Genomic DNA, 27,910 nt, shown 5'->3' with positions numbered 1-27,910 from the left:
GCCCCAAAAACACCTACTTTAATGGGGTTTGGTTTGGTTTTGCTCGAGGCGTGGCTTCATCTGTCAGCAGCTCAGTGAACCAGCCCCAGTCATCCTACAACCAACACTGTCACTGGCCTGCAGCCAGAGGGGCACCAGGGACAGGCAGCAGGAGGGGACGTGGGGTGTTCTCCACTGGTTGCCTGCACTTGGAGTGGGCCAAAATAACGTGGAACTGCACCCTTGGGTGACCAAGTCCCAATTTCAGAGGTGTCCAAATGACCAGGGAGCAAAGTCCCGTTGGTAAATATAGCAAAATCTTTAAAATATTTGGACTCACAAAGAAATTTAGGGTGTTCAGTGCTGTGAGACTGGGGGAGCGAGGGGCAGTGAACCCTCTATAGGTGGGGCTGCAGGGCACACGACTGCACGGGGGCACCAACCTTACCTCTGGCCACTTTGCAGCCTGGGGCTGCAGAGAGAACACAGCCACAGAAACACACTTGCTACGTTTATTGCATGCAGAAGAATGACCCAACCTGAAAACACTCTGCCTCTCCCCCCCTTCTGGGCACGACCACGTTTAACCTACTGCCAGAAGAAGTTCTTGCAAGCAAACCCCCTCTGCAGTCACAGCATCGCCTGGGGGCAGCGGGGGCCCCGTGTGCCCAGGTCCTTTCCACGATCACATTTTTTTTTCTTCCTCGCACGGCCAAGCTGCTCTGGGAAGCAGGGATAGCTAAGACAGAAGAGTATACAGCCCTAAATGCTAGACGCTCCGCTCCCGTGATCGCTGCTGTGGGGAGAGGTGTTTCGAAGGGATGAACTCCAGAAGGAACCGGGTCCGGCGCTCGCCTGAATCCATTCAGTGCCTGAACCGTGAGAGCTTGGGGGAGCGGCTCGCCTGGTGGTAGGGCTGGTAGCCCTCCGAGGCGGCCGGGAGCAGCAGGAGGCTGCCCAGCGAATCCTTCTGGCAGAGAGCCATGGCCTCCTTGTAGTTTATCTTCTCCTTCGTGACGGGGTCAATGAGATCTTTCTCGTAGTTGGACTCATCCTGGAGCCTGTTGGCCAGGTCGCCCGTTATCATCCCTGTCTGGGCGGCTTCCAGCACGGGGATCCGACCGGTTTTCTTGGGATCGATGAGTCCTCCGGTTAGGTGCTGGACCTCCAAGTAGGGGAAGGCGCTGTCCCTGGTCATCCATCCCTTCTGGACCGCTTCCCCCACGGACAGCCTTCGCTTGGTCACCGGGTCCTCGATCCCCGTGAAGGCTTTCTGGGCATTGAGCAGTCTCTGCATGTAGGTCCTGTCGATCAGCCCCCTCTCGATGGCCTTGTGGACTGACAACCGGTCCCGAGAAATGAGGTCTATGATGCCCCCCGTGGCAGCCTGGGCTTCCAGAAGCTTCTGAGCCGTCATGGGATCAAGCAGCTTCTTCGCCACAGCGGTCTTGATGTTGTACTTGGTCTCAGTGGTGGTGTCGTACACCCCGGCGATGGGGCACGTGTCATCACAGAAGCCCTTCTGCGAGGGGAAGAAGTTTTGGGTTTGGTGGGTGGTGGGTGACTGGAGCGGGGATTTGGAGATGATGGAGCCGATAGAAAGGGACGACGGAGGCTTGGATTCCCCGGCCACCAGCAAGGCAAACTCCGAGATGGGAATCTTGCCGTCCCGGTACAGCTGGTACTCCTCCTTGGTGATCCTCCTCAGCCTCAGCGCGTCGTCGATGGAGTACTGCTTCCCGCTCTTCTTGTCCAGGAGAACCGAGACCTCCCCGTTGGGGCCCAGGGTGGTGACTTCCTCCCAGTCACACTCCAGCTCCTGCAGCTGGATGTACTGGCCTCTGTCTATGATACCTCTCTTATAGGCTTCGTAAGGGGACATATCCTTCCCCGTCTCAGGGTCCAGTATGGAGATCTTGGTGGAGAGGTTCGTCTCTCTCATCTGGGTCTCGTGATTGATTTCTTCCCGACTCACCCTCGACTGGAGATCTCGGATGAACCTCTCCTTGTTGTAGATCTGGTCCTTCTCCCTCAGGATGTCTGCCTCCAGCAGGGAAAACTCATGCTCCAGCTGCTTCTTCTTCTGCCTGTCGCTCTCGGTCCGTTGGTTGAGCAGTTTGGACTCCTCCCGCAGGAAAAGGACTTTCTGCTGTTTCTGCCTCTCCAGCTCCCGCAGCTCGCTCTCCAGGTTGGCTCTCTCCTGGATGGCCAGGTTCCTGGCTTTCTGCAGCTCCGTCTCCTCGCGAGCCCACGTCCTCTTCATGCCTTCAGCTCTCTCAATCTTCTCCCTGAGCCTTCGCACCTCCTCTTCGGCCTTTTGCTTGGCCCCTCTCTCCCTGTTCAGCAGCTCCCAGATGCGCGCGCGCTCACTCTCCAGTGCTCTGTCCTTCTCCACACGAATCACCTCCTTGTAGATGGTCTTCTCCTGGGATTTTGTTTTCTGCAGGACGTCAATTTGCATCTGCAGGTTCTTGCACTCTCTCTGCAGGTTCAGCACCTCCATCTTCTCACGGTCCAGCTCCAGGCGCAGGTTGCTGGCAGACTGCTCGAGGACTGGGTCCTTCTCCAGCTTTACCACTTCTTCCATAATGATCTTTTCTTGCACCGGGGCTGGGCTCTCCTCCAGCTCCTTTATCCTCAAGGTAATTTGCCTCATGTCTTTTTCCAGCGCAAGCCTCTTGCTTCGATCCTCCTGAAAGTTGAGCAGCTTCTCTTGCTCTTCCACCAGTGCACGAAGCTGCTGCACATCTCGTTCCATGCGGCGCCTGTTGCTCACCTCCTCGTCCAGGCTCCGGCTCAGCCTGTTGTGCTCATCTCGGAGCTTTGGATCCTTCTGAGTCAGAATCACCTCTTGGACGATGACCTTTTCCTCCGGCTTCCTCCTCTCCAGGAGCATGTATTTATTCTGCAGGTCGTAGATAGCGTCCTCTGCAGCTCTCCTTTTTTGAGACATGTTACGCACTTCTTGGCGCAGGCGGTCAGCTTCTTTTTCCAAGAGTGGGTCATTCTCGTATCGGATGACTTCCTTGTTGACCAGCTTGGTTTCCACCTTGGATCTCTCCCTCTTCCACTCGTCCCTTTCACCCTGCAGCCTAATGAGCTGCTCCTGGGTCCTGCCGTTGGTGTTCACCAGTTCATTCAGCTGTTCTTTTAGCCTGTCGATTTCTCTAAGAATTTCTGGACTCTTCTCATGTTTCACCACCTCCTCTATGACCTCCTTCAGCTCCACCACTGGTTTCTGTGACCTGAGGACATTGAGCTCTGCTAAGGCCTCTTCCACTTCACTGTCAATCTTTGTCCTTTTCAGGGTAACTTCCTGCAGCTCTCTTTTCAGGTGAGCAATTTCTTGCTCTGTTTCAGGATCCACCAGGAAAATCTCATTGACCCTCTCTTTAACTTCTACCCTGGGTTTTTGCTTCTCTGCAATACTGTACTGGCTTTGCAGCTCTCCCAGCTCACCTGTAAGCATTAGGTTCTTGCTCCTCTCTTCTTCAATTAGGTTTTTAAGCTTGGTAGACTCTTTTAATAACTCTGGGTCCTGCTCTACCTGCTTCACCTCCTTCACGATAATTTTGGGTTCTGCTGTTTCAATTAGTCTCTCCACTTCCTCAATCTTATTCTTCACCTTCACTATCGCTTCCTCTGCGGACTGTCTCTTGAAGGATTCCTCATCAATTTGTAGCTGCAGGGTCCTAACGGACTTCAGCATTTCTGGGTTTTTCTCCAGTTTGATCAGCTCCTTCACCACCACTTTCTCTCGGATGTTGGGCTGCTTTCGCTCTAGCTGATGCAGCTCTCTCTTACGCTGCTCGAGTTCAGAAGCAGCAGCCAAGCTTTCCTCCTGGAGACGCTTGATCTCCTGGCGGAGACTGGCTGCTTGACTATCCAGGCTTGGATCTTTTTCAATTTTTGTTATCTCTTTGGTGAGGAGCTGGGCAGGAACGGCCTTCTTCTCGTTCTCCATCTGCGCAAGTTTCTGGTTCATCGCTTCAATGTCTTCTTGCAGGTTCAGCCTCTTTTTGCCTTCCTCTTCAATCTGCTGTGTCATCTTAGACAGGTTGCTCTCCAGCTGTGGGTCTCTGTAGTACTCTACCACCTCCTTTTCTTCCACTCTTTCAACAGGCCTCTGAGTCTTCAACATTAGCAGCTTGCTCCTGTGTTCCTCCAGGTCCTCTTCTATCTTGGCCACTTTTCTCCTTTCCTCCTCCAGCTGTGTTTTCAGCCCCTCAGATTCCCTGCTCGACACGGCTTTGTTTTCAGACTGCTGGGTTTGCTCCTGTACAACCTGAATGTCCTCATGCACTTCCTTCTGCAAGGAGAAAACAAAAAAGAATTTAAATAAAAATAATAGCCAGGGAAACCAACTCAGTCTCTGAATCAAGCACGGAAACCTTTTTTTTATGACAAGGCATGGCAGGAGGCAGAACTGGTACAGAAACCTGACAGCCTCCAGATGATGAGGCTGTTTGTAAATGACAGATGAGGACATATTCACACCATCTCAAGCAACTGATGTCTTAAAGAGTTCCCACCTGTCAGGGGGATGCTGCAGCAGCAGCCCACAGAGGTGCTTTGTGCTGCGGGAGGATAACCTGGCCAGTTCATGCTGCTCAGCGTGGTGATGGTAACAGCACAGAGCTCCCCCATTTAATCTCCTGTCCTTCATGAGCACACTGACCAGAAGCCATCCAGACTGGAACGATTTTCTACAGGTGAATCAAGCCCTAGAAAGGTATAAAAGCCCTACTGCCTGGAAGTGATTCCAGAGGTGTGTGAGCACAAAGTTCCAGCCACATTCATAGATGAATCTGAAATTCTCAACCCATGAACATTGAATAGGCATGGCTGAAAACAGGAGTTAAGATTTCTGGTTTAAGTTTTTTTTTGTTTGTTTTGTTTTCCCTAGCAAAGACTACAGCTTCAGTTAGAGTTAAGGGCCCACAGAAGTGACAAATGTCACAAGCTGAGATCAGCATCAGTGAAACTGTTGTCACTTTTAGTCTTTGCTCAGTGGTTTCCCTTCCTGTCCTTCTTAACACCTAGATGTGGAGACCTGGAGAGAGGTGGAGGAATCCCAGGCTGAGCAAATGGTGACAGCTTTGGAAAGATCATTTCCAACCCCGATCTGGAGTACCCCAACCCTGCCACAAGCTCTTAGCTGGTACCTTCTCAACAATCTTCTTGGCAAACTCCAGCCAGCGGAGCCGCTGTTTATTTTCTGCTGCCAGCTCCATGTAGAGCTTGGTTACATCATTTTCCTGAAAAAGAAACAGCCGTGAGAGCCTTGTCCCACTCACCCTACCATAGCCCTGCTGGGTGCTTTCTATTCCCTTTTTATTCAAATACCAAGCTATACACAAATCTCAGGAGACATGCAGCAAAACAGCAATGATCTACGCTATTCTTGCTGATGCCAAACACAGAGAATGTGCAAATAAAAGGTTTGGAGGGGACCATCAAATTTGTGTTCATCGACAGATGTCTGTGTAAGCCCACACACCCACACTGTAACATTTATCTTCACGCACAATATATTAAGAAGGCATCAGCAGCAATCTCAGCCAAAGGTACCAGAAACATTGTTAACTCCTGATCTCACTTGCTGCTATGCCCCATAGACAAAGAACTCACTGATGATATTTGTCCTTGGGCTTAGAATAACGATCAACTGCTGCTGTAAGAGTGGATTAAGGCCTTGCAGAGCACACAGGGCTTGGGTAAGGAGCTAGAAAATATTTTCCATGCCTTTATCTTAACATTTTACCTGGGCCTGGATGCTTTCTTGCAGTGGGGTCACACGCAGCCTCTTTGCAGCAAAGTCTGTCAGGGTAGGGTCCAGAGACGAGCTGTATTTGCCTGCTTGGAGTTCATAGTCCTGTTCAGAGCAGAAATAGAAGAATCAGCTGGGATCTCTCAGGTGAAATGACGATAAGGGAGTGTTACACAGGAAAACCCAGCCATACATTGAGTGTGGACTGCACGTTCCGGGACTGTCTGACCACTGCGTTCTTCTCGGGCTCCTTGCTTTCGATCTCCTCCACCAGCCTCTGCAGGAGAGATGTGTGATAAGAATCAGCTGGAATAGCAGCCAGAGACCCCCACATCTCATCACCTGAGCTAGTCAGCTTAGAATCTGCTCAAGGAGAGAAAGATGCAGGGCCCGGGTACAACATCTCAGCCCTAGGTAGCATTTCAGATGCTATCTTTCAGGAGCTGCATGTGCCCTCTCTGTGCAGAGCGTATCAACCTTGGGGTGACTACCACAGATGAGAACACCAGCGCTGTAGATGAACACAGCTGGGCAAGGTAAATCATCTGTGTGCTGCAAGCCATTGTCACCTTTTTCCAGCTCATTCACTGGGACAGGTGCAGCGCACAGCTAGGAGCTGGGTGGTACCACTTGCCGTGCCATTCAGAAAAGCAAACTCCTCCCGTGCTTATAACATTACAGGTCGTGGTGCTTGCCCTGGAACACACCTTCTGTGCCTGCAGCTTGTAATTGATCTGGCTTGGCCCATCCGTGGTCTTCACTTGGTGCTTGGGTAGGTTGTTCATCCAGAACATCAGGTTCTCATTGGAGTTTTGGAACTGCTGGTAGGTGAGGCTGATATTTCGGAGCGTCTTCTCTCTGCACGGCACAGAGGTAAACACAGGAACATTAAGGGCAAGGGTAAAGATGCACGTGCCGGTTCCTAAAAATACACCATGGTGAATTTCACCACAACAAGGGTGATGTTCCTCACCTCTGGTCCAGCTGGTCTGCCACGGCGTGGTAGCGATCGTTGAGGAGCTGCACCTCCCGCTTCTGCCGGGGCAGGTCAGGGCAGTACTCCTGGAAATTGTTCTGCACGGCGCTGCAGCTGTGCTCGGTGTCCTTCAGCCCTCGGTTGAGCTTCAGCACACACTCCTCTTGGGCCACCAGGTCTCGTTTCATCTTCTGCAAGGGAACGAGACGCCTCCAGGTTTGCACCAGTCAGTGCCCCAAACACCTCCTCAGCACCATCCCTCAGCCTGCAGCACCTGGGGGCTAGCCAGGCTCTCCAGGACACACACACAACGTGGAAGAGGTAGAGCAGTGAGGCTTAGTCAGCAAAGAAGGTGGGAAGCAAGGTAGGTTAGATGAAGCATGGAGCAGAAGGGAGAAGTCCTGGGGAAGGCAAAAAAGGGTCACTGCAAGTCAAGGGTGAGAGCTAATGTTGGAGCAGGGAGATTGGGAGCAGGATGGGTAGGGGGCAAAGCAATGGACAGCACGCAGGAGAAAGGGCAGGCAGGTTAGATGCTAAGGGGTTCGTAGTGGATTTTAAGGACCACAAATGTAGTCTGGGAGGGACAGAGCTTTTTGCAGTGAAGCGAGTGTAGGTCAGCCTACAAAACCAACACAGAGCCTTCCAGGAATAAATCCTTAGAAGGGCTCCATCACCAGTGCCTCAAAGTCCAGCTCTCCCCACAAGTGCTAGCTGAGCTCACTGATTTCCCCTCCCTAACAAAGAGCCCAACATTTCCCTACCTGCAGGTCATTGGCCCGATCCTGCAGGGCATTGGGGGACGCAGGAATGATGCTGTCCTGAGCCAGCTTGGCCTCAAACGTGCTGATGATCTTGTCTGTGTTCTCAATCTGCGTCTCCAGGTTCAGGGCAGCCTTAGCCCTGGGGAAGGGAAAAATGACACAAGGTTAGCTGCAGAAGATCCTTTTCTCTCCCTCTTCTCTCTGATTCTGCATGTATAACCTTATTTAATAACAAAGCATGGCAGGGAACAAGCAATACGCACTCACAACCCCGCTCTGCTGCCCACACAGATGCGTTGCACTTCCCTGCACACAGCAGGGCTGGGACATGCACCCGTTGTGGTGGGCTTCCCGTGCCTGGGGGGGGGACAACTGAGCACACATTACACACAGAAAATCCTGCGGGGATGCCTCTGATGATGCACGGAAGCTTCCCAACCTCCCTTGGCTGGCTGGGCCGCAGCCAATGCCCACACAGGCCGCGTGCATTTTCTCTCAAGGCCTCGTGCTGACACATCTGCGTGGCATCTCACCCCCCCCCATCCCCTCCAGGCCTTGCCACCGCCACTCACTTCTCGTTGTACAGGCTGGAGAGCATATTGACATCGCTGTACTTGCTCCTGAGGGCGTTCAGCGTGACAGGCAGCTGGGAGGCCGAGGTGCTGGTGGGTTTCTTGGAAAGGAAGGTCTCACACTCCTTCTGCAAGGCATCCTTGGCTGCCCCCAGGGTCTCAAGTTTCTTTGTTGTTTCCTGGCACATCAGATGGGAGCAGAGTCACCCAATGTAGTCATAACAGGGCTGTTGCGAAAAGGTGCCTCCCTCAGGGGTGGATTTTGCTGTGGGGCTAAGGGTGCGGTGGAGCCCTCTCATGAGGTGCCATCCCTCGGGGCACAGCCCCAGCCAGACGGTGGCTGTCTGGGGATGGCAGGGTACGGGGAAGAAAGGTGGAAGAGAGCTACCTGCCTGAGCTCATCCTGCTGCCAGGGATGGGTAAATACCCATGGATGAAGACGCAACACATTGAACTGCTACGGACCAGACCTTCTCCAAGAGAAAAGGAAGGGGGCTGCAGGACACTGTGTCTTTTCCTGCCCCCTTCACATCTACCAGGTTGTATTTGCTACCAGGGGAACCAAAGCCAGCCCTTGGATGAATTCCTTTTCTCCTGTTGTCTTTCATGCTACAGACTTGAGCGAATGGTGACAGCATCCCCACGACAAGGTAGGGAACTTCGAAGGGGACACAAAGGGGACACCTTGCTGCAGAGCTGAGCCAAGGGAAGGGGCCGCATTCCTCTAGGGTCTGTCTTAACCAGCCCCACTCCAAGGGCTCAAACCAGCCCAAAACCCCTTTAACTGCAGCAAGATTTTCTCCCCCAGAGCACCAGCTGTGTAATTCCCCTCTCAGCTCTGTTTTTGGGTACCAGTCACGGTGCTGCCACGCTCATCCTGCTCCAGCCTGCCCGCTGCAGCGCCCACCTGCTGGTGTTTGATCCTCCTGGCAAGGTCGTCTGTGGGGTCGCTGTAGCTCACTGGAGACCTCACTCGGTTCAGGACCTCCTTCTCCACCTGGACCAGGTCCTTGCCAACACGATCCAGGCTACCGAGGAGCTGATCGGCTTGGGGATCATCCTGGACTACCGGGGGGCTCCTGGGCAGAGCTGCAGTGAGAGACAGCTTGGGTTAAGTCCCTTTTCTCATCTGCCAGTCTCGGTACACAGCTGTTTCCCTGGGCTGTCCCAGACACGGTCCCCAAAGCTCCAGTGACTTCTGACAGACCTGCTGCAGAGCTCTGCCCTGTGTGGCTGCAGCTTTTAAACACATACAGGTTAATCCTGAGAGCAGGGGTTCACACAGCCAAAAATGATTCAGTTAACTTTCCCAGCTCACACAGCACAATGCAGATGTGTGCTGCCTGCCTGTGGCAAAGGCTTGGGAACATGGCTTTCCCTTGCACTGAGCAGCCAGAGCTCATGTCCAAGGTAGGGACAAGGACGGCCACGTGCAGCCATGCAGACACAGTCCCTTCAGTGGGAGCTTTGGATCTGCAGCTGTAGGAATACCACAGCTCCCAGCGGTTGGGATTCAGCCACTGCTACCTCCTTATTGCACACCCCCTAGCTAGTGAGGAGAACTCAAGGACCCAGACCCTGAGGATTTAATTAAGGCTCCTGGATAGGCACATCCCCACCTATCCCTAAATACTCTGCAACTACTGATGGAATGAAGGTCAGTCTCAGGGGTTTGGAATGGCAGCAGGGAGCTGAAGTGAATTCCCCTGGCAGCACCATGACTTGGGTTCCCCCTTCCCTGCTCTTTTCAGGATGTAAGGCACCCTAACGCCGACCCGCAGGCTGCCAGCCAGCTCTGCAGCGGGCTCGGCCCCCGAGCAGACGTACCCTGCTGGCTGAGCTGCACCGTCTCCTTGTGGCTGTGTCTCAGGGTGCTCTGAGCTGCTGCTCGCTTCTGCTTCACCGCGCTCAGCTCCCCCTCCAGCCTGCAAGCAAGGAGAAGCCAGCATCAGCCGGCAGGTTGGGAAACCGCGGCACGGGGCAAGCCCCAGCAGAGCCTGACCCGGCGCAGCCTGGGAGCTTGCAGTCTTTTGCAGCTCAGAGAGATCCCTCAAGAAAGGGGAAAGCAACAAGAGTTGGTTTGATTAGCTAATTTCTCCCAGTGGAGCCAGTGTTTCCCAGCTCTCGCCAGAAGCTGGGAATGTAGTTCACATCACTGCAGCGCTTTGCAGGAGCTGCTTCTGTGGCTGCTGATCTGGAAGTCCGAGTCTCGCCTAGCTGTGGTCAGAAGAGCCCCTGCAGAGGGACTAAGGATGAGAAATAAGACAAATGTTTGGTTGTTGTTGTTGTTGTTTTTTTGCAGGAAGAGAAGTAAACACTGGGAAATGAAGCACGGTGCCAGGTGCAGCCTGAAAAGGACCGGAGCTTCAGGGCAATACCAGCAGAGCTGATAGCTGGGAGGATGTTGCAAAGTTGTCCTTTTTTGTTTTAAAATAGGCATGAAGTCCATGAATCCAAAGAATTCAGTAACATGGGATGTGCGAAGAGGGATTTTTGCTCAGCAAGCGCAACACAACACAAAAGTCACGCCTGAATGCCTTGGGAACAAAACTCCCATCACGAGCATGCCCGGTGATGCTGGATTCAGGCTGTGGGCAAAGTTTTGGCAGCACATAAGCAGTGCTGGTTTATCTAAGCACCTGGGGACATGATAAAAATGGAATGCCAAAAGCTCATTGCATTATCCCCCCCCCCCCCCGTCTGTGGGAACCTCCAAAACCAACCGAGCAAACAGGCAGCAAAGTGCACGGTGGTTCGAGGAATGTTTTCCAGTCTCCAGCTGGGGCTGGCGGAGAGGAGATAGCACAGATAATTCCGTCCTGTTTGGCAAGTCCCAAGCTCCAGACTGATTCTGCAATGAATTTAGTCAAACCTATGCAAGTCACATGTTTGGGTGAAGAAATCAAGCCCGTCTGCCAGAAAGCTCTTTGACTGCAAGATGGGAACGGTGTGCAATGCTGATGAAGGATGGCAGGAAAATGGACAAAGCACTGGGGCACAGGGAACAACCCCTCTGCAACAGGACAACCAGGAAGTATTTCATGCGAGCTGATCAATGGCTCTGTTCCCAGCTGCTCTTTCTCTGCAGTTTAGGCAGTCAGGGGATGGCGAGGACCAAGGAGCAAGCCTGGATGTCTCTCTGGGTCAGGCTCTCCACGGCAGACTCACCTGTTGACCTTGTCAATGGACTCGGGGTCTGGTGGAGGGATGGAGAAGCAAGCAGCAGGCGCCTCCTGGACCACGCCAGTGCTGCTCTGCACCACCCACATCTCGGGGTTGCTGTTGTCCTTCAGAATGTACTTGTCACCTCTGGTCAGCTGCACCTGGGACAGACACAAAACCCAAAGGCTTGGCTTTCCAGTGCTAGCCCAGGTCCTCCCGCCATGGGAGGAAGATCTGGAGCACTCAGAGAAGAATCTGGATGCCTGCTGCTTTGGAGGGTACCACTAGCCAAGCCCTCACCTCCCCAGCATCCCAGTCACACAGCGTGTCCAAGGAGAGGGGCTGGGAGGGACGCGTCCTGCGCAGTTTCAGCGGGCTGATCTCTTTGCTCCTCCTCTTCAGGTCAGCGATGCTCTTCTCTGCCTGCTTCACTGCCTTCTCCTCGTTCTAGACAAAGCGGGGAAGACAGCGGTTATAACCAGGCTTGGATGAGGAGAGAGCGGGGTCACACTGCCATGGGTGTTTTGGGGCCAGTTGTCTGTCCTTGCACTGTCATTTCTAGGTTGAAGTCAGGAGTTTCTTCATTCTTGACCCATCTGTGTCCCTTCCTGTCCCTCTGCTATTAACACTCTCCTCTGTTTTCTTCGCTCACAGGAGATCTGTCCTTGAAGGGACAGCCTGCATTAACCTCAGGTGATCCCACAGTGTCATATTAAATCTCCTGGGGAAGTTTTTCCTTCTCAGATGAGGAGCAGAGACCTGCCAAGAGGTGGCTGCATTCCAGTGTCAGAAGTTACCGAGATCCCAGCACCTCCTGGCAGTGAAAGGTATGGGAAGACACCGCACCGAATGCGTCCCTTCCCTCTCTCCCGGGCAAAAGTTCCTTCCCAACCTGTATCTCACCCCCGAGGTCAGATTTCTCTATTCCCTCCTCGCTCTTGACTCATGGCAGAGCCGAGGAGATGGCAGGACCTCTCCCTGCTGCTTGGGTGCCAGCAGCTCACGCTCTCTGCAGGCCCTCTCACCCAAATACCTCACGTTTAGGACAACACAGCTCCTCCCTGTGCCTCTCCTGTACTCTGATAGTGCCCTGGGGCTTGGATACGTGTCCCTGGTGGAGACCCCAGGGGTCACTGCCCTACTGCAGGAGCAGCGAGGCCCTTCTGGGACCACAGGGATCCATCACAGTACTGCCATGAGCCTTCCCCTCCTGACACAGAGGCAGGACGAGCTGTCCCAGGGGGCCATTTACCCACCTCTTCCCCTTCCCCACATTTATTTATGGGGACAGCTGTGAGAGTTGGTCTGTGCTTAAGGCACAAGATCCCCCAGGCCTGGCTGGTGCCACCAGCCCCGAAAACCTCACCTCCAGCTGAAGCAGCAGGTCTGACACCACGCCAGGGCTGTCCTTGTTGAACTTGCTGTATTTGGTGTCCAGGTCGGAGTTCATCTTCATCAGGGAGAGGCTCACAGCCTCAGCGTCATCCTGGAACTGGAGACACGGGTAGGAAAACGCTCAGAGTGTGGGAGGACATTCGTGTGTCCAGGTCTGGTGGCGTGCCTCAATTCCCAGCCACTCTCCCACAACCTGGGGCTCACCAAACCCTACAGACCACCTCAGAGCGTGACCTCGGGCACGGACTGCACCACAGAAATATCTGTGAGTAGACACGTACCAGGTAACAACGGTGAGCAAACCCTCCCCTGCACCTCCAAGCCAGCACACCAACTGGTCCCAGCAGCAGGGCTGGGAGCCCATCGTTCACTGACCACATTTTGAGAGGTGTTTCCCCAAAATACCCTCACCAGGTGCAAATAAAATACCCTGACAAAGCAAAGGATCCCATACTGATCCCTTTGCTGGCTCTGTTCCCGTGCACAGCCTGCCTGCTCCGGCCTGACCGTGCAGCCCCACGGTCTCCACGCTGCTTTTTACCTTCTTATAGTTCTCCACGCTCTTCAGCTGGCTCTCCTGGCAAATGCAGAGATTCAGAAAATTCTGCCACTCGTTCTTCAAGGCTTCCTGGTGAGCCTGCGGTGGGAGAAAGCACAACTCAGTGGGCTCCAGCTGGTCCCACCTGCCTCACACCCCTGGCCTCCCTTCTCCAGGAGTCCCAGAGGTCAGAGGAGGGGTAAAGACCGCTGCTGAGCAGCAGCAGAGCTATTCCCAGGCATCGCCAGATCCTGAATCTGAGCAAGGACACTGCTCCTTAAGGACCTGGCCCCCACACAGCAGCCACCATTTCTCAAGCGGTTTCTGGTGCAGGTGTTGTGAGTCCACCTTGGCTGCCCGCGGTGTCTGCGGCCCCGGGAGCACAACCCTGGAGGCCGAGAGCTGGTTTCATCTGGGAGAGCTCAGCCACATCACACCGTGACCTTCACTGGATGAACGTGGCTGTATTTTACCACATATCTGTGCACCAGCCCAGGAGCAGACAGGCCCCAGCACACAGACACCAGACAACGTGCCTTGGAGGTTTCTGAAGGGGGTGAAGACCCTGCACTGCCCCCAGCCTCCCCACGGGGCCAAAGCAGGCAGAGAGGTGCTGTGGGACAGTTGGTACAACGTGGGGAAAAGCATAACATAGCAGCTCTGCAGAAGATGTGAAGAGGTCTCCTCCGCCCCATCCCCTGGCTCTTGGAGCACAGGTTATGTGAAATATTCTCGTTCTCTCGTAGGGAATCCCCCACCTGGATAGGTTTGACAGCCGGGTGCTTTAGTTCAATCATTCTGTCCCCATCATCCTGAAGGTTGTTCACAAACTCCTCCTGGCTGAGCAGCTCTTTGGACTTGAAATCCTGCAGGGGAAGAGACACCTCATGGCAGCGGGAGCACGCAGGGAGCACAGAGCAGCCTCCTGGGCCACCAAACCCCGTGCAGCAGAGAACAGGCTCCCCAAGCACAGACAGCTGTTTTGGTTTGCCTTTTTTTTTTTTAATAGGAAGGCGCTAGGCATAACTCAGACAAATTAGGCACGCTTGGGCCTATGGAAGCATCAGGGCATTTGTTCAAAGTGCATTTTCCTAGGCAATTAACTCAGTTCTTCCTGGTCCCGGCAGAAAGCAGTCACTGGGTGTTGTACTTTGGACACCGAGGCTCACACGACGCCAGACCTCTCCCTCCCCTCTGCCCACTGACAGCTCTGCACCCAGCATCAGACAGCGCTGTCACGTACAGTCCCATGTCCCAGCTCAGGGGACAGGAGGGAACGCACAGCGTGGCTCAGCCCCAACCCTGCTTCCTCCCAGAGCATCTCTTCTGCCTCCACTCCTGTGCCCAGCCCTGTTGGGCTGTCTTGGGAAGCCACCAGGCTGCTGGTGACGTCCAGGATGATCCATCCTGCAAATCTCACACACCAGGCTCGGCCAGCCCGTGAGAGCTGCCGTCCCCAGGAGCTCACCTCGTACTCCCGCCGCACGCTCTGGACGTCCAACATTTGGTCGCTCCAGTCCTGCTTCAGGATCCTGGTCTGCTGCTCCGTGAGGTAGCCCAGCTCCTTGGTGCAGCCCTGGAGGTGGTGGTACAGGCTGCCCAGGCTCTGCCCGCGCCAGATGGAAGCTTTCTGCCCGTGCACAGAGGAGAGAGACGGAGTCAGGGCTCAGGCTGCGGAGTCTTCCCCTCCTGCTCCCCCTGCGCACCCCCTAGGAGATTCCCAGAGCCCTGGGTGAGACATCGCTGCCACTCTTTCTTATCTGATGGGGCCTTTCCCTGCCTCACAAACAGGATGTGTTTGTCTAACCAGACTCTCAGGTGTGGGCTGATGCCTCAGGCAGTCTGAGAGCAGGCCCAGCTCTGCTGTATTTCTCACCAAAGGCGTTCTTCAGCACTGAACTTAGGGACCCAACCGGTTAAACCCAACACCTTCTTCCTGGCCACCTCCTTTGTTCCAGTCGGTCATTTCCTCTCTGCAGTCCTTGTTAAGGATCAGCACAAGCCTCGGCATTTGCAATCCCACAGGAACATCCTGCGGGCTGGGATGGGGTTTTCTGCACAGAGGCACCTCCCAGACCAATGACCCACAAAGAGAAGAGGCGCAGACCTCACCCACAGCATGCCCCCGTTCACAGCTTGCACCCAGTCCAAGGTGGGGAGGAGATGGGGAAAGAAAATGAGGGACGTGACTTCACCATGCAACACCAAAGGTAGACCCTGCCCTGACCTGGGCATTCCCTGCCCACTAGGAAAGGAATTACTTTGCTGTGTGGCCCCAGAAAACCACCAAGAAGCTTACCAGCAAGTCCTTGTATTGACTCTTCAAATCTGCCACATCCTGGGTTATTACACAGCCAAGATCAAGAGGGGAAAAAAAAAATTGTTACCAAAATACCAGCAGTGATAGATGTTGTCAAGCTAATTTATGGAACGTGCTTTAGAAATTGTACAGGAACCACCTCCTGCCTGGCTCTGCCCGAGCTCAGGTGTCCCCATGCCCCCTGCAGAAGGAGGGTGGGTGTTCACCATGGGAAGGAGCACGCGGGATAGGGGCAGGACAAGGAGGGGACGGAGGGGTGCCTTACCCCGCAGCGGATGTTCTTTATCTGGAGGCCATAGGCTTCGATCTCCTTCTGGAGGATGTTGTGCTCAGCTATTTGCTTTTCCAGCTCTGATATGCCAGGGCCGTACTGTCCCGCGTTGACTTGTTTCTGTGCAAAAGGAGTTAGGCAGAGACTAGAGCAAAATCCCGTACATCAGGGAGAAACCACAGCATGTGCTGGCAGGGTTGGAAAGATCTGATACCACCCCAGGAGGAAGGGAGGGGATCTTGTTGCTGCTTGCCATGATTACTGAGGGCTGCCACTTCCCCAGCCGCACAGAGGGGCAGAGATAAGCAGGCCATGTACCCCAGCGTACAAATCTACGCTAAACCAGCCACTTCCCATGGTGATGTGCAGTGGGTGTGCTTAATTACCATCTGGTTTTCAAGGGAATCTAAATTGACTCCAAACGGGGCACTTCGTACCCAAGACCTTGCAGCATGAAACCCTAGGACGTATGGCTGTAAGGTTCTTGGAGACGTCACCTTCTCCATCCTTTTATTGGGGCATCTCTACTCAATCCCCCTCTGGTAGCTCTTAATCTCAGTGGGTCAGTGCAGAAGGTCCTCCTGAGGCTTTTAAGATGTGGAAGGGAGAGCCCTTCCTCCTGCCCAGCTCGACTGAATTAGCTCCACCACCAACCCACACCGCTCCTGCGTGATGCTGAGCGCACGATGGTTGGCAGAGCCCTCAAGGCAATGTCTGGCCTTGCAGGAGTGGGGAGAAACACGTAAAAACCAGCTGCTGTTACCATCTTTTGGTCCAGGATCTTCGCCCAGTCCACCCTGGGCCCCACGTCAGGGATGTTCAGCTTCTCGTAGAGGGCCCGGTACTCCGCACACAGCTGCGTCGTGCGGTCGTGGAGCTGCTGGATGCTGCCGGGGACAAAAGGCAGATTTCAGCCATAAAACCCAGGCTACTTTCTCATCCCTTCATGCCACTGGCCTCCTTCAGCAGAGGCACTTGCCCTGGGGTTCTCCATCACCCAGGAATTATGACCCAGGAGAAAGCTGGGAAGAGCTGCACGGAGGTCAGGGCTGTCCCTTCCCAGCTAGGAAATAATTCTCCCCTCCCCATTTCCACCTAGAGGGACTGGAGACAGAAGGGGAGCCAGGCCCCAGGCGCCAGCTGAAGACTTCACACCTGAACACCCACCTCTGATTCTCTCTGCTTGCCCGAGGACAGGTTTCCATTTCACGAGAGGCAGAGGAAAGGGGGATTTGCCTTGGGCACGGGGAGCCCAGGAGTGGGGCCGCCTTTTAGCTCTGCATTTTTCTGGCAGCTTTTACAAGAGCTCCCTGACAAGACCGGGGGTCTCCTGGGAGATGGCTCTGGCAGCCACAGCGCACAAGATCTTTACAACATGTTGGCCAAAGCCCTGATTTTAAGGCTGATGGGTGAAGCTCTGCCTCTTCATGGCATCGACCGGAGCTCAGCCTAGATCCCAGCTCTGGGATGGGGGCTCCCGATCCCACCAGCTCCCCCCCCCTGCACTCACTCTTTCTCTATCTCGGTAGCCTGAGGGTGCTTCAGCCGCTTGGCACGGTCCACGTCCAGGAAGAGATCCTTCAGCAGGGTCTCTGCCTCCTTCAGGTTCCGGGCATTCTCCGCCTGGAACTCGAAGGCCTTATTCTTCTGCTGATTGCTGACATCCTGGGGCCAGGGAAGAGAGAGAGGAAAAAAAACCTTGGACCACAGAGACCTCACAACACGGATGGCCTCGATGCTCAGCACACCAACCACGGAGGAGCCCAGTGCAAGGGGATGGCTGGGGAGCATCCCAACCAGCCAGGGACCAGCGTGGGACAGGCTGGCTGCCCCCGTGGGGCTGCCGGGAGCCACCAGGCTGGGATGTGGCACTGCAGAGGTAGCTGGTGCAGCCTCCCGAGGCTACACCAAGGGTAACATTTCGGAGGCCCTGGCACGCAGCCCCAGGGGCTGGGAGGCTCTGCAGGGTGCCTGGTTCCTCCCCAGCCCCGGGTCAGCCCCCAGCCCTGCTCCAGCAAGCTGCTGCGCAGAGCAGACACCTCATCTGTTATTCTAGAGGCTGCATCTCTAGGCAAAGCCTTTCACCTTCCCTCCGCCACATCTCACCTGCGTGAGCCTCGCCTGCGTCTCCAGGATGTCCTTCTCCACCTGGTCGGCGTTCGTCTGCATGCGGGTGATGAGCACGGCCAGATCATTTGTGGAGGACCTGAGGGTGGGAGCAGCAAAGCAGAGGGTGGACGAGGGCAAATCTCACCCCCTTTCATCACCGCCCAGGGCCTGATAGCAGCGGTGTGATTGCAGCAGGTAGGTGGTGGATTTTTGCCCAGCACGGCTCCTCCTTGCTGCAGGACACTGCAGATGCTCCGAAGTTCAGGAGGATTCAAAAAGCAGTGGAGGGAAGGTGGGGAAAAAAAGAAAAAAAAAGAAAAAAAAAAAACAAACAGGAGGGCTCCCAAATGCACCAACACCACATCTGGCTTGGAGCTGCAGATGGCTGGAGGCCAGGAGAGCACCCTGCAGAGGCAGCACGAGGTGCCTGCCCTGCTTGGAGGCACTGCTCTGCCTGGCAGAGGTAGGCAAGACGGTCCCTCAGCCTGGCCCGGAGCTGCAGAGCGCTTTGTGGTTCAGCTCCAAGTGGTGCTGCAGAGCCCAGCACCCCCCAGGATGGGGACGTGGTGGGCGAGGAGCTGCAGCACAGGCTGCAAGCCCCTCCGGGCACCGTGTTGGCTGCTGCAGTCACTTTGCTTTCTGGGCTTGGGAACGAGTTTCCTAAGGCCGTAGCACAACTGCAGTCCTCCTACACCCCAGTGGAGATTCACTGAAGGTCCCGGGGACCATCTCCTGTTGTGTCTCACCTTGCTGCTATCACACGGTACCACAATCCATCACCTTTATTATGAAAAAGCACCCAGAGCCCTGCCAAAACGGCTTCATCCAGAGCCCCCAGCAGTGCACGGGGTGGTTCCCAGCCAGGCAGCTGCAGCCCTAAAGCTCCCCGCGGCCAAGGAAGCACAAGGCTTGGTGCCACCTTTGTCCTCCTGTCCTGTGGCTTCCTGATAGCGCTGCCCTTGGGGATGGAGCTGGCCCTGGCCTCCAGGCAGGGAGGTGAAGAGCTGCCAGGGTGTGGGCGAGCAGGGGTGCGGACCCATAGCATCATCCAGGGGCTTAGGCCCGTGAGCGACTGCTGATGGGAGAAAGGCCAGCGGAGGCTGAGCTCGGTTACCTGCTGTCATCTTAGACCTGAGGGAAAGAACTGGACAACAACAACGGGACCACTTGAAAATAGGGGGACACTACAGGAGCTCACGTCTTTTGAGGAGGAGGAAGGTAGGAGAGAGGTGCTGTCCTGCTGCAGAGCCACCCACATCTGCCCCCCAGCAGCTCCTTTCCTTCCCAGTCCCTGCACCCAGCCAAGCTCTGCCCTTAACAGCCCCAGCAGGCTCCAGCCATTCCGTGGTTGATGCCCAGGGTGAGAGCAGGTGCTGGACATTCACTTATTACAGCCTGGAGTGATAGAGGGTATTTTGAGCAAGTTTGCTGATGACACCAAACTTGGAGGAGTTGTGGACTCGAATGAGGGCGTAAAGGCCTTGCAGAGGGATCTGGACAGGTTGGAGAGCTGGGCGATCACCAACCGCATGAAGTTCAATAAGAGCAAGTGCCGGGTCCTGCACCTGGGACGGGGAAACCCTGGCTGCATGTACAGACTGGGCGATGAGACGCTGGAGAGCAGCCTAGAAGAGAGGGATCTGGGGGTCGTGGTAGACAGCAAGTTGAATATGAGCCAGCAGTGTGCCCTGGCAGCCAGGAGGGCCAACCGTGTCCTGGGGTGCATCAAGCACGGCATCGCTAGTAGGTCAAGGGAGGTGATTGTCCCGCTCTACTCTGCGCTGGTGCGGCCTCACCTCGAGTACTGTGTGCAGTTCTGGGCACCACAGTATAAAAAGGACATGAAACTGTTGGAAAGTGTCCAGAGGAGGGCTACGAAGATGGTGAAAGGCCTTGAGGGGAAGACGTACGAGGAACGGCTGAGGTCACTGGGCCTGTTCAGCCTGGAGAAGAGGAGGCTGAGGGGAGACCTCATCGCAGTCTACAACTTCCTCGTAAGGGGTTGTCAAGAGGCAGGAGACCTTTTCTCCATTAACACTAGTGACAGGACCCGCGGGAACGGGGTTAAGCTGAGGCAGGGGAAATTTAGGCTGGACGTCAGGAGGGGGTTCTTCACAGAGAGGGTGGTTGCACACTGGAACAGGCTCCCCAGGGAAGTGGTCACTGCACCGAGCCTGTCTGAATTTAAGAAGAGATTGGACTGTGAACTTAGGCACATGGTCTGAACTTTTGGGTAGACCTGTGCGGTGTCGAGAGTTGGACTTGATGATCCTTAAGGGTCCCTTCCAACTCAGGATATTCTATGATTCTATGATTCTATGATGACAAAGTGCCCGTTAATGTTCCAGCCGTGTCCAGCCAGGCTGGTGTCGAAGTCACAGCCCACACAGACCGTGGCCGAGCCCGTGCAGCCCCAGGGAGGTGCAGCCCAGCGCTCCTGCTCTCAGCATCCTCCTCTCCCCTTTCTCCAGCTCCTCCCTTGTTTGCGATTGCCCAAGAGGGCGGCGTGGGCCTGAGACACAGACACGGCAGCTTCCAGCTCCCTCGGGAGCTTTGGGCTGGCCGTGCCCCAGCCCCCCTGCCTGCAAAGTGCACGGGGTGCCTTGCTCCTGCAGTGCCCTCCTGCACGGGGTCTAAACCCAATGGGGACAGCCCAAATAGGACACTCATCACCTGCAAAGCATCACTGCTTGCTACAGCTCCTCTTCTCCATCCCCTTAAACGTCCCTCCCATCCTATCTGTGGCCCATGCATGCGTTTTCCAGGGCAAACCGCAGTGCTTTGGGCCCAAACCACACAAAAAGGGTGGGTGGGAGCAGCACAAAGCAGGGCTCGATGAACCCAAACACACGGCTGGCTGGAGCACCAGGAGGTCCCCCCCTGCCCAGCAGCTTACACAATGTCCCACTCATCCCCGACACGCCTGGAATGAGGTGGTGTCCCATGAGCAAATACTCGAGCACCACCCAGGTTTCCTGCCCAGACTCCCTGCACAGGGAGGAGCGACTGAGTCACGGGCTGGCTGCCGGCCCGGGGGACGGGCGCCTCTCCCAGCGCGCCCTGAGACGCCCGGGTGAATTCAGCTCCCACCAGGGGTGCCCACATCAAGCCCTGCTGTGAAATGACCCCGGATTGATGCCTCTGTGCCTCTTGGAGCGGGGAGAAGCAAGGACGCAGCCTTCCCACGGAGGGGAGATGCCCAGCAAAGCCTTTTCCTACCTGCACAGCCTCCCTGGGCAAAGGACACAGCGGGACGCCCCATCCCTCGGTTCACGAGGATAAATGCAGGGAGCAGCTTGGTTCAGAGCAAGCCACAGCAAAACTGCAGACTGGAAAGACCTCAACAACCTCCCAGTCATAGGATGGGAACAAAATCTCTCCTGCTGGTCCCAAAGCAGTGGGGGCTCTGCTGTGCCCACCCCAGCCTTGGCTCTGCATGGTGTACTCAAGGCTAGAAACAAGGACATTGTTAGAAATGACCCAATTTTCAGGGAAGAAGCGATGCCCCCCAAAGAGCACTGCCTCAGCAGGATGGGGGGGGGTCTCCTTTATGTGTCTGGGAGATGCCTGTGCCCACCAAGGAAGGAAGCCTGGAGGAGGAGGCTGAGAGCCTTCTGCAGGCAGCTGGGCTGGATCTCCACAGCCCTCCAAGCAGCTGAACAACCTCAGGGCCTGCAGGAGGGCAGGCTGGCTGCTTGGGGAGTGCTGAAGCTGAGGAGAAGTCCTGGGAGGTGTCTGCACGCCGTCCTGGCAGCCTGCGAAGACCTGATGCACGCCTGGCCAAGTCTCAGCCATCCTCAGCTGAGACCAAGCGGGCTCCTCAGGAGGCCTTGAGTGCTTGGAGAAGGGCCCAAACCACCACAGAGCCTCCTGTCTCAAGCACAGGCCATGCTGAGAGGAAATTCAGCCTCTTCCATCCACCCGTGAGGTCTGTAGGGCCATGCCACCATCCTTCGGGGCCATGCCACCGTCCTTCAGGGCCGTCCCTCCCATCCCATGTACCAGGCCCTTCTACCCCAAGAAATCCTCACACAACGGGAGCTGACCACAGCCCAGGCCCACATTTCGGAGTGAAGATGCTGAAAATTTGGGCCACAAGGAGACAACCTGGCATGGGGCTGGATGCGAGGAGCCACGAGCTCCCCGTGCTCACGTCGGGCCCAGGCGTGGCGAGCGGCCGCAGCCACGGGCCTGCTGGGATCGCCGCGGACATTGCTCCTCCCTAGGGCTATCTCCCGCCTGGAAGAGGCAGAGCACCATCATTATCGTCATTAATTGCTTCATTTCTCATACCACTTTCTACCTCCCGGACAGCCCGGCTGCACGCAAGGGACGGTGCCTCAGTGGGCAGAGGACGTGTCAGGGGCACCACGGCGCCCACCCACCCCTGCTCCCTGCCCCTCCTCTCCTTCCTCCCAAGGGATTTGGGCTGCAAGCGACACCCCAGGGCTGGGGCTGTGCTCCCCAACACACACAAGTCCTCGCTCTGCCCCTCCAGCCCCATCTGGTCACAGCAAACAGGTCCCCAAGCCCCTGCACCCCCTCCCCAGGACCTCACAGCTCTGGGCTGTAGAAGGAGAAGCAGAGGCAGGCGGTGGCTGAAGCGGCCACCCCAGGAGATTTGCCAACCAGCTCCGAAGCCACCCACCCAGAGCCTTTGCAGAGATCACACCCAGGCACCCAGTCCAGCCAGATCTGATTCAGTTCCACCTCTGCATGAATTTTCCCTTTCAGCCCTGCAGTGTGACTCTTCCCAGAGCTGGGCACAAACCCGAGGTGGTTACAGGCTCCCCGGGATGCATCCCCCGAGCAGAGGGCCCCAAGAGCTCAGCACCACCGCCCCTACAATGGAAACAAGGTCCTGCTCCGTAGGTCCCTGCCAGGAGCTTCAAATTGGGAGCCCCAGAGGCAGGGAACCTCAGATTCTGCTGAGCCTCTGGGCCACCGAGAGCAGCCATGGGCCACCAAAGTTTTCTTGGGGCCATCTGCAGAGCACATGCTGGTGCTGAGACAGCTCATTCACCTTCATTTTCTCAGCTCATGGTGGCAGGACGGTGCTGACCAAGCCCCAGGCTGTGGCCAAACTAATTAGCCATCATTTGATGGTCAGTGCCTCCAAAACCAAGCACAGCCAGCTCAGTCGTTGCTCAGGCTCCAGCCTCCATCCCACACAAGGAAGAGGCGCAGGACTTTGCTAGGATGTGACACCCGTGCAGGGAGAGAACCTGGCCCAAACCCCCAACGGCACACCAGGGGCTGCAGTGAGCTGCCCCACAAAGCTGCACAAGAAATCCCCAGCCCAGTTTAGGAAGCCAACAAGCTGCATAGGCTGGGGAGGTGGATGGCTTGCACTGGACAGACTGAAAACAAGAGGCTTGGAGCTCTGAGAGGCCCCAGGTTCTGCCTCTGCATTGAGTTTTGTGAGTGCTCAGCCCCGTTGGGGCAGAGTTGCGGGGCACCAGCTTCCAGGTCACACCAAGAAACCTCAGCCTTTGCCAGGAGCCCTCTCTTCCCCAGGTCCCTGCCCAGCCAGCAGCACCGGGCCACCACCCTCCTCCTTGGCTGTTTGCTGATGTTGGGTTTGGTCCCCATAATCCCAGTTTGGTCCCCATAATCCCAATGCTGCCAGCACCACGCTGTGCCCACCCGGGCAGCTGCACCCGCAGTGTCCTGGGCAGCTGGTGCTGGTGGCCTCTTTTCACTGCGGGCTCCCTCCTCCTCCTCCGAGCCACCTCTTCACAGCTTTCCTGGCCTTTTACCCCGGGATTCCTGCAGAACTAGTCTGCTGACACTGGGAAATGCAAAACTGCTGAAGGAAGGTGGAAAATAACCCCGAGTTAGGACCTGCAGCACAAGGGAGGGATGAGCACGCTCTAGAAGCTCCCCGGGCAGCATCTCCTCCCCTCCTGCTCCCACATCTCCCTCCCCAGAGCTTTTGGAGCCTGCTCAGAGCAGGATGAGGCCGTCAGATCCTTTTGGTACTGCCTCAGCCCAGCCTGAATGAGGCCACCTCAATGTTTTGGCCCACAGAGACCCCACCTGTCAGCAGGACGGATGAGACCAGCACCAGCAAACCCTTCCCTCGCCCATCCCCACCCAAGCAGCACCCAGCCGAGCATCCCTGTCCCAGGGTGCCTTTCCCAGGGCAGCACCCCACCAGCCTCACCCAACTCAAACCCAGGACCTCAGATCCAGGCGTCCGTCTGCCTCGCCATCGAGCCGAGCCTGCTCCACCCAAACAACGAGGTCCTGCTTGTTCTCACTGCTCCTGCCTGCCGAAAAGGGGCTCTGCGCCTCCCTACCCAATGCTCTAAGCTCATGCTCAGGTCCTGCACGTCCCGGGGGTGCACGGACACACCTGGGCTGGAGCACAAAGCCCACCAAAATTGAGGACAACAGGGTGAGCCCCGGCTTTCTGGCTGCTCCACAAAGTGGGATATTCTTGGGGTAAATCCCAAAAGCCACAAAGCGCTCGCGGGCATCGAGAGCCCTCCCCTCGTCCCCCCTCCAGGTTCCCAGGGCGGCTTCCAGGGAGAAAAGGGGCTGCACTTACTTGCTCGGCTTGGCAGGGGAACCTCTGCTGGGGGAACTTCTGCTCGGGGAGCCTTTGCCCACCCCCTTGAACATGTCGGCGAGGTCCCGGCTGGTCTCGCGGAGGCGGCGGCAGCGCGGCGGGCGCTGGCGTCCTGCTGGGCTCTGCGGGGATGGAGAGCCGAGGCTGAGCAGGGCCAGGCGGCAGCCCTAAAGAGCCCTTTCGGGGAGGCTCCTCCCCGAGCGCAGGTGAGCAGCTGCGGAGATGGAGGCTTGAAAAAAAAAAAAAATAATCGACTCGAAAAACCAGTTTGGGGTGGAAAGAGCAGAACCCCAGAGGGAGAACGGGGAGACCTCGCCCTGGCTCGCACAGCGTTTCGGCACTCACGGCCCCGGCCGCGCGGCAGCTCCCAGGTGAGGGGCAGAGAGCACGGCCTCTGCAGAGCAAAAGTCTGGAAACAGGACTCGGAGGGAGATGGCTGAGACTACTGACGTGGTTTAAAACATCTTGCGTGAGCGATTTCACATGCTGGAGAAGCAGCAGAGGTGCTAAGCTATAGACAAAGCCATCCAAGAGTTTTCCAAAGCAGCAGCATCGGTTTGGGAGCCACCAGTTTGCAGAATGTGATGCTTCAAATCCAGGGAGCAGGGACACTGCCCAGAGCAGGAGCAGGGAGGGAGGGCAGAGGATGGGGGAGAAAAGGACCGGGAGCAGATGGGGACCACAGCACCCACATAAACACCCACCACCCACAATGCTGGTGCAGATTTGGGGCCATTCTTCCCCATTTCCTGCAGCCCAAGACCAACCCAAGGCCAGAGGCAAAAGCCAGGGGTCTCATCACTGCCCAGGTGAGCTCGTTGTCCTCATCATATCAGCACAGAACAGATCAAACCCGTCTCAGGAGAGGGGAAAAGACACACATGGAATGAGGCTCCTTTGCAAGGGGCTCCTTCCATTATGGTTTTGCCCCTCAGGCCACGATTTTGGAAGCAGGAGGACAGGAGGTCCCAGCTCACAGCGCTGGGAGGCAGCCGGTGCTCGAAGCACTGGGGGAAGCCAGGAGAGGACCAACATCTCCCCTGGGCAGCCTGGAGCTAACGGGGACCCAGTGCAGGGCCTGGCTTTGCTGCCTGCAGGCCCACAGGCAGGGTGGAAAGGGGGGGGCTGAGAGCTCACCCCCTGGCCACTGCCCCAGGTGGCCGATGACAGCAGCGATGCTCTTGGATCGGAATAAATCGCAGCTGAGGGGGGCCCTGGGGAGGACCCCATCCATACAGCTCCAGACCTGCAGCACCAGACCCTGCTGCACTCGCGTTGTGGAGCTTAAAGAAAGATGGGAACTTGCCAGGGAGAAGAATGGAAAGCGTTTAAGACCTCGGCCACGGCTGGTGCCCACACACAACAGGAGCTCAGGGACACGCCACAGCATGGGACAAGCCCTCCTGCTGCTGCTCGTACAGCCAGGAGAGAATCGACGCCCTTTGTCTTCCAAGCAGCAAAACTAAATCCAGCCAGGCTGACTGCCACAACAACCCACCCTGCCACACCAAGGGGGAGAGCAAAGTGGGGAAGGAGCAGCCCCCAGGCCATGCTGCTGAGCAAGAGAGCAATGGTGCACGTTGGGCTGGGTTTCTTTCACAGAATCACACAATTTAATAGCTGCTTTCCTTTCCTAGAGCTTTGCTGGGGCTGCCCAGGTCCAGGCTCCCCAAGATCAGCCACGTGAAGCTGGGCCAGGGCCACGCAGCCCCTGCTTCTCCCCAGCCTGACCCTGCTCCAAGAAATGCTGCTGATCTCCGGACAGAGCCACCCACAAGGAGGCTGAGCCTTGCCCAGTGGGTGCCCAGAGTTAGGACCAAGGCGTTGTTGCTGGGGCTCCTGGCTGGCAGGAAAAATCCCCCTTGAGGCCACGGTGGGCTGCAGAGGCAGCAGTGATGCACGTGGAGATGATGCTCTGGGCTCTGGCTCCTGGTTCGGAAGAGCAACCACGGTGGTGGGGTCATCTCCTCCCCGGAGCAACGCAGCGCTGGTGCCAGGGGAGCTGCAGGGTGCTGGGGGGTGGCTGCAGGCAGCCCCAACCAAGATTTGCTGTCAAAAATGTGTGTCTGCAGACTTGGGGTCCCTCCGCTGCCCCTGGCAGCCCCAAAGCTGTCTCTGAACAGCGGTCACCTGAGTCAGGAGCTGGGGGACCCCGCTCAGACCCCACGATGCACAAGGCAGCCTCCTCTCCTTGCAGACCCCAACGACAGCACCTTCTCACATCATTCCCCCAGCCCTTTTTCCTCCTTGGGGAGCAGTTTCCACGCAAGCCAAAGCGCAGCAGCAAAGTATCCAAGGAGCCCAGCTGTTTTAACAAAACACCACCCTGCTAAGAAAACAGAACGCCTGGTTTCCTTCAGCCTAAAATCCCTCCATCCCCAAGCCTCGCTTTGCTTTATCGTGACCGATTCATGAGCAGAGCAGTGGCAGCACCACGAGCAAAGGAGGCAGCCAGGAGATGGCTGCCAAAGCTGTGGATGTGCCCATGCCAGGGGGGCACGAATCCTGTGCTGCCACACGGCCGTGGCACAGACTCATGGGGCTGGCAGTGCTGAAACCCAGCCCTGGGGGTGCTCAGCCCCCACAGATGAGGCTGAAAACCCGTTAAAAAAAATCTTCCTGGGGCTGGGCTGTGCTCAGCTCGCTGCCAGTGCCGGGATGCAAAAGTGGCCACAACCTCGGGCGCGAGGGGCCTCTCCCCAGGAGCCAGAAGCCGGCCCCAGCGCGCCGCAGCCTCACCTGTGCCGGGGGTGCTGGGGGGCGAGCGGGGCCACGGGGCTGGGCCATGGCCCAAAAGCTCGGGGTCTGCCGAGCCGCAGCCCAACGGGGAGCAGGAGCTGCTGCTGGGTGTTCCTCCTCCTCCTCCTCTCTAGGTCTCAGGTGGACGGAAAGCCCGAGCCTCGCTCCTCTGTCTCTCCCTAAATAGAGGCTGCTCGCCCCACGCCATCTCAGCCGCTCATTAAGGGCTCAGGCCCAGGGCAGGGCTCAGCCCCAGACCCTTCCGACATCAAAAGGACCCGTCAGCTCTCGGGGCATCCCGCGCTTTGCTCCCACTTCCAGCCCTTGAGCAGGACATCACGGCCATTCCCCACAGCAGCCCGGGCATTACCCCGATTTTCCTCTCCCCAGAGGATTAGCCAAGCTGTAATAGCGCCAAATAAATTCACCGATGGCCCGTTCTCAGGACATTTCGTCTGGAAAACTCGTTTGTAGCTCACAGGACGCAGCCTGCAAATGTTGTGTTATTATCCAGGGACACTGCTGGAGCAAAGGGCTCCACAAACTGGGGCTGGGCACGGTCTGTCCTAGATCAGATAACTGAGCAATGAGAGGGAACGGAGCCCCTGGGACGAGCACACCTGCCTGGGAAGCCGACCCTCCCTCCCAGCAGGGCAGCTGGGGAAGCGCCCTTGGACCCCACCTGGGGGAGGTCAGCGTTTTGGGAAGGTTTCTTCAAAAAGCTGCTCGGGTGAAACGGCAGCG

The 27,910-nt window shown here is 56.5% G+C and overlaps 1 protein-coding gene across 2 annotated transcripts; it reads right to left on the bottom strand.

Annotated features, from left to right (window-relative positions):
* Positions 1–477: 477 nt before the first annotated feature.
* EVPL (envoplakin) lies at positions 478–24,677 on the bottom strand. 2 transcript variants are annotated; one of them, XM_082775039.1, is made up of 22 exons: positions 24,407–24,677; positions 17,851–17,950; positions 17,255–17,409; positions 16,508–16,631; positions 15,739–15,864; positions 15,453–15,491; positions 14,622–14,783; positions 13,912–14,019; positions 13,157–13,252; positions 12,587–12,712; positions 11,521–11,667; positions 11,227–11,381; positions 9,886–9,983; positions 8,966–9,147; positions 8,059–8,237; positions 7,487–7,625; positions 6,723–6,916; positions 6,457–6,607; positions 5,943–6,026; positions 5,744–5,854; positions 5,145–5,237; positions 478–4,288 (listed from the first exon to the last, which is right to left on the bottom strand). In XM_082775039.1, exons 1-22 carry the CDS (start codon positions 24,478–24,480, stop codon positions 845–847), a joined length of 6,087 nt encoding a protein of 2,028 aa, XP_082631165.1. In that variant the 5' UTR covers positions 24,481–24,677; the 3' UTR covers positions 478–844. The 2 variants fall into 2 exon arrangements, with proteins under 2 accessions (XP_082631165.1, XP_082631166.1); XM_082775040.1 differs by lacking the exon at positions 13,912–14,019.
* Between the last annotated feature and the right edge of the window lie 3,233 nt (positions 24,678–27,910).

This window comes from Aythya marila, assembly GCF_965140915.1.
Source record: "Aythya marila genome assembly, chromosome: 18".
NCBI lineage: Eukaryota > Metazoa > Chordata > Aves > Anseriformes > Anatidae > Aythya > Aythya marila.
This window is presented reverse-complemented; position numbering and strand designations above follow the sequence as displayed.

Excerpts from the sequence above, each read along its gene's own strand:
- EVPL (XM_082775039.1), bottom strand. The coding sequence starts at position 24,480 with ATGTTCAAGGGGGTGGGCAAAGGCTCCCCGAGCAGAAGTTCCCCCAGC. Across the intron at positions 7,626-8,058 it reads TCCAGCCTGTACAACGAGAA|GGCTAAGGCTGCCCTGAACC; the intron begins GTGAGTGGCGGT and ends TCCCTTCCCCAG. Across the intron at positions 6,917-7,486 it reads ATCGGGCCAATGACCTGCAG|AAGATGAAACGAGACCTGGT; the intron begins GTAGGGAAATGT and ends GTTCCCTTGCAG.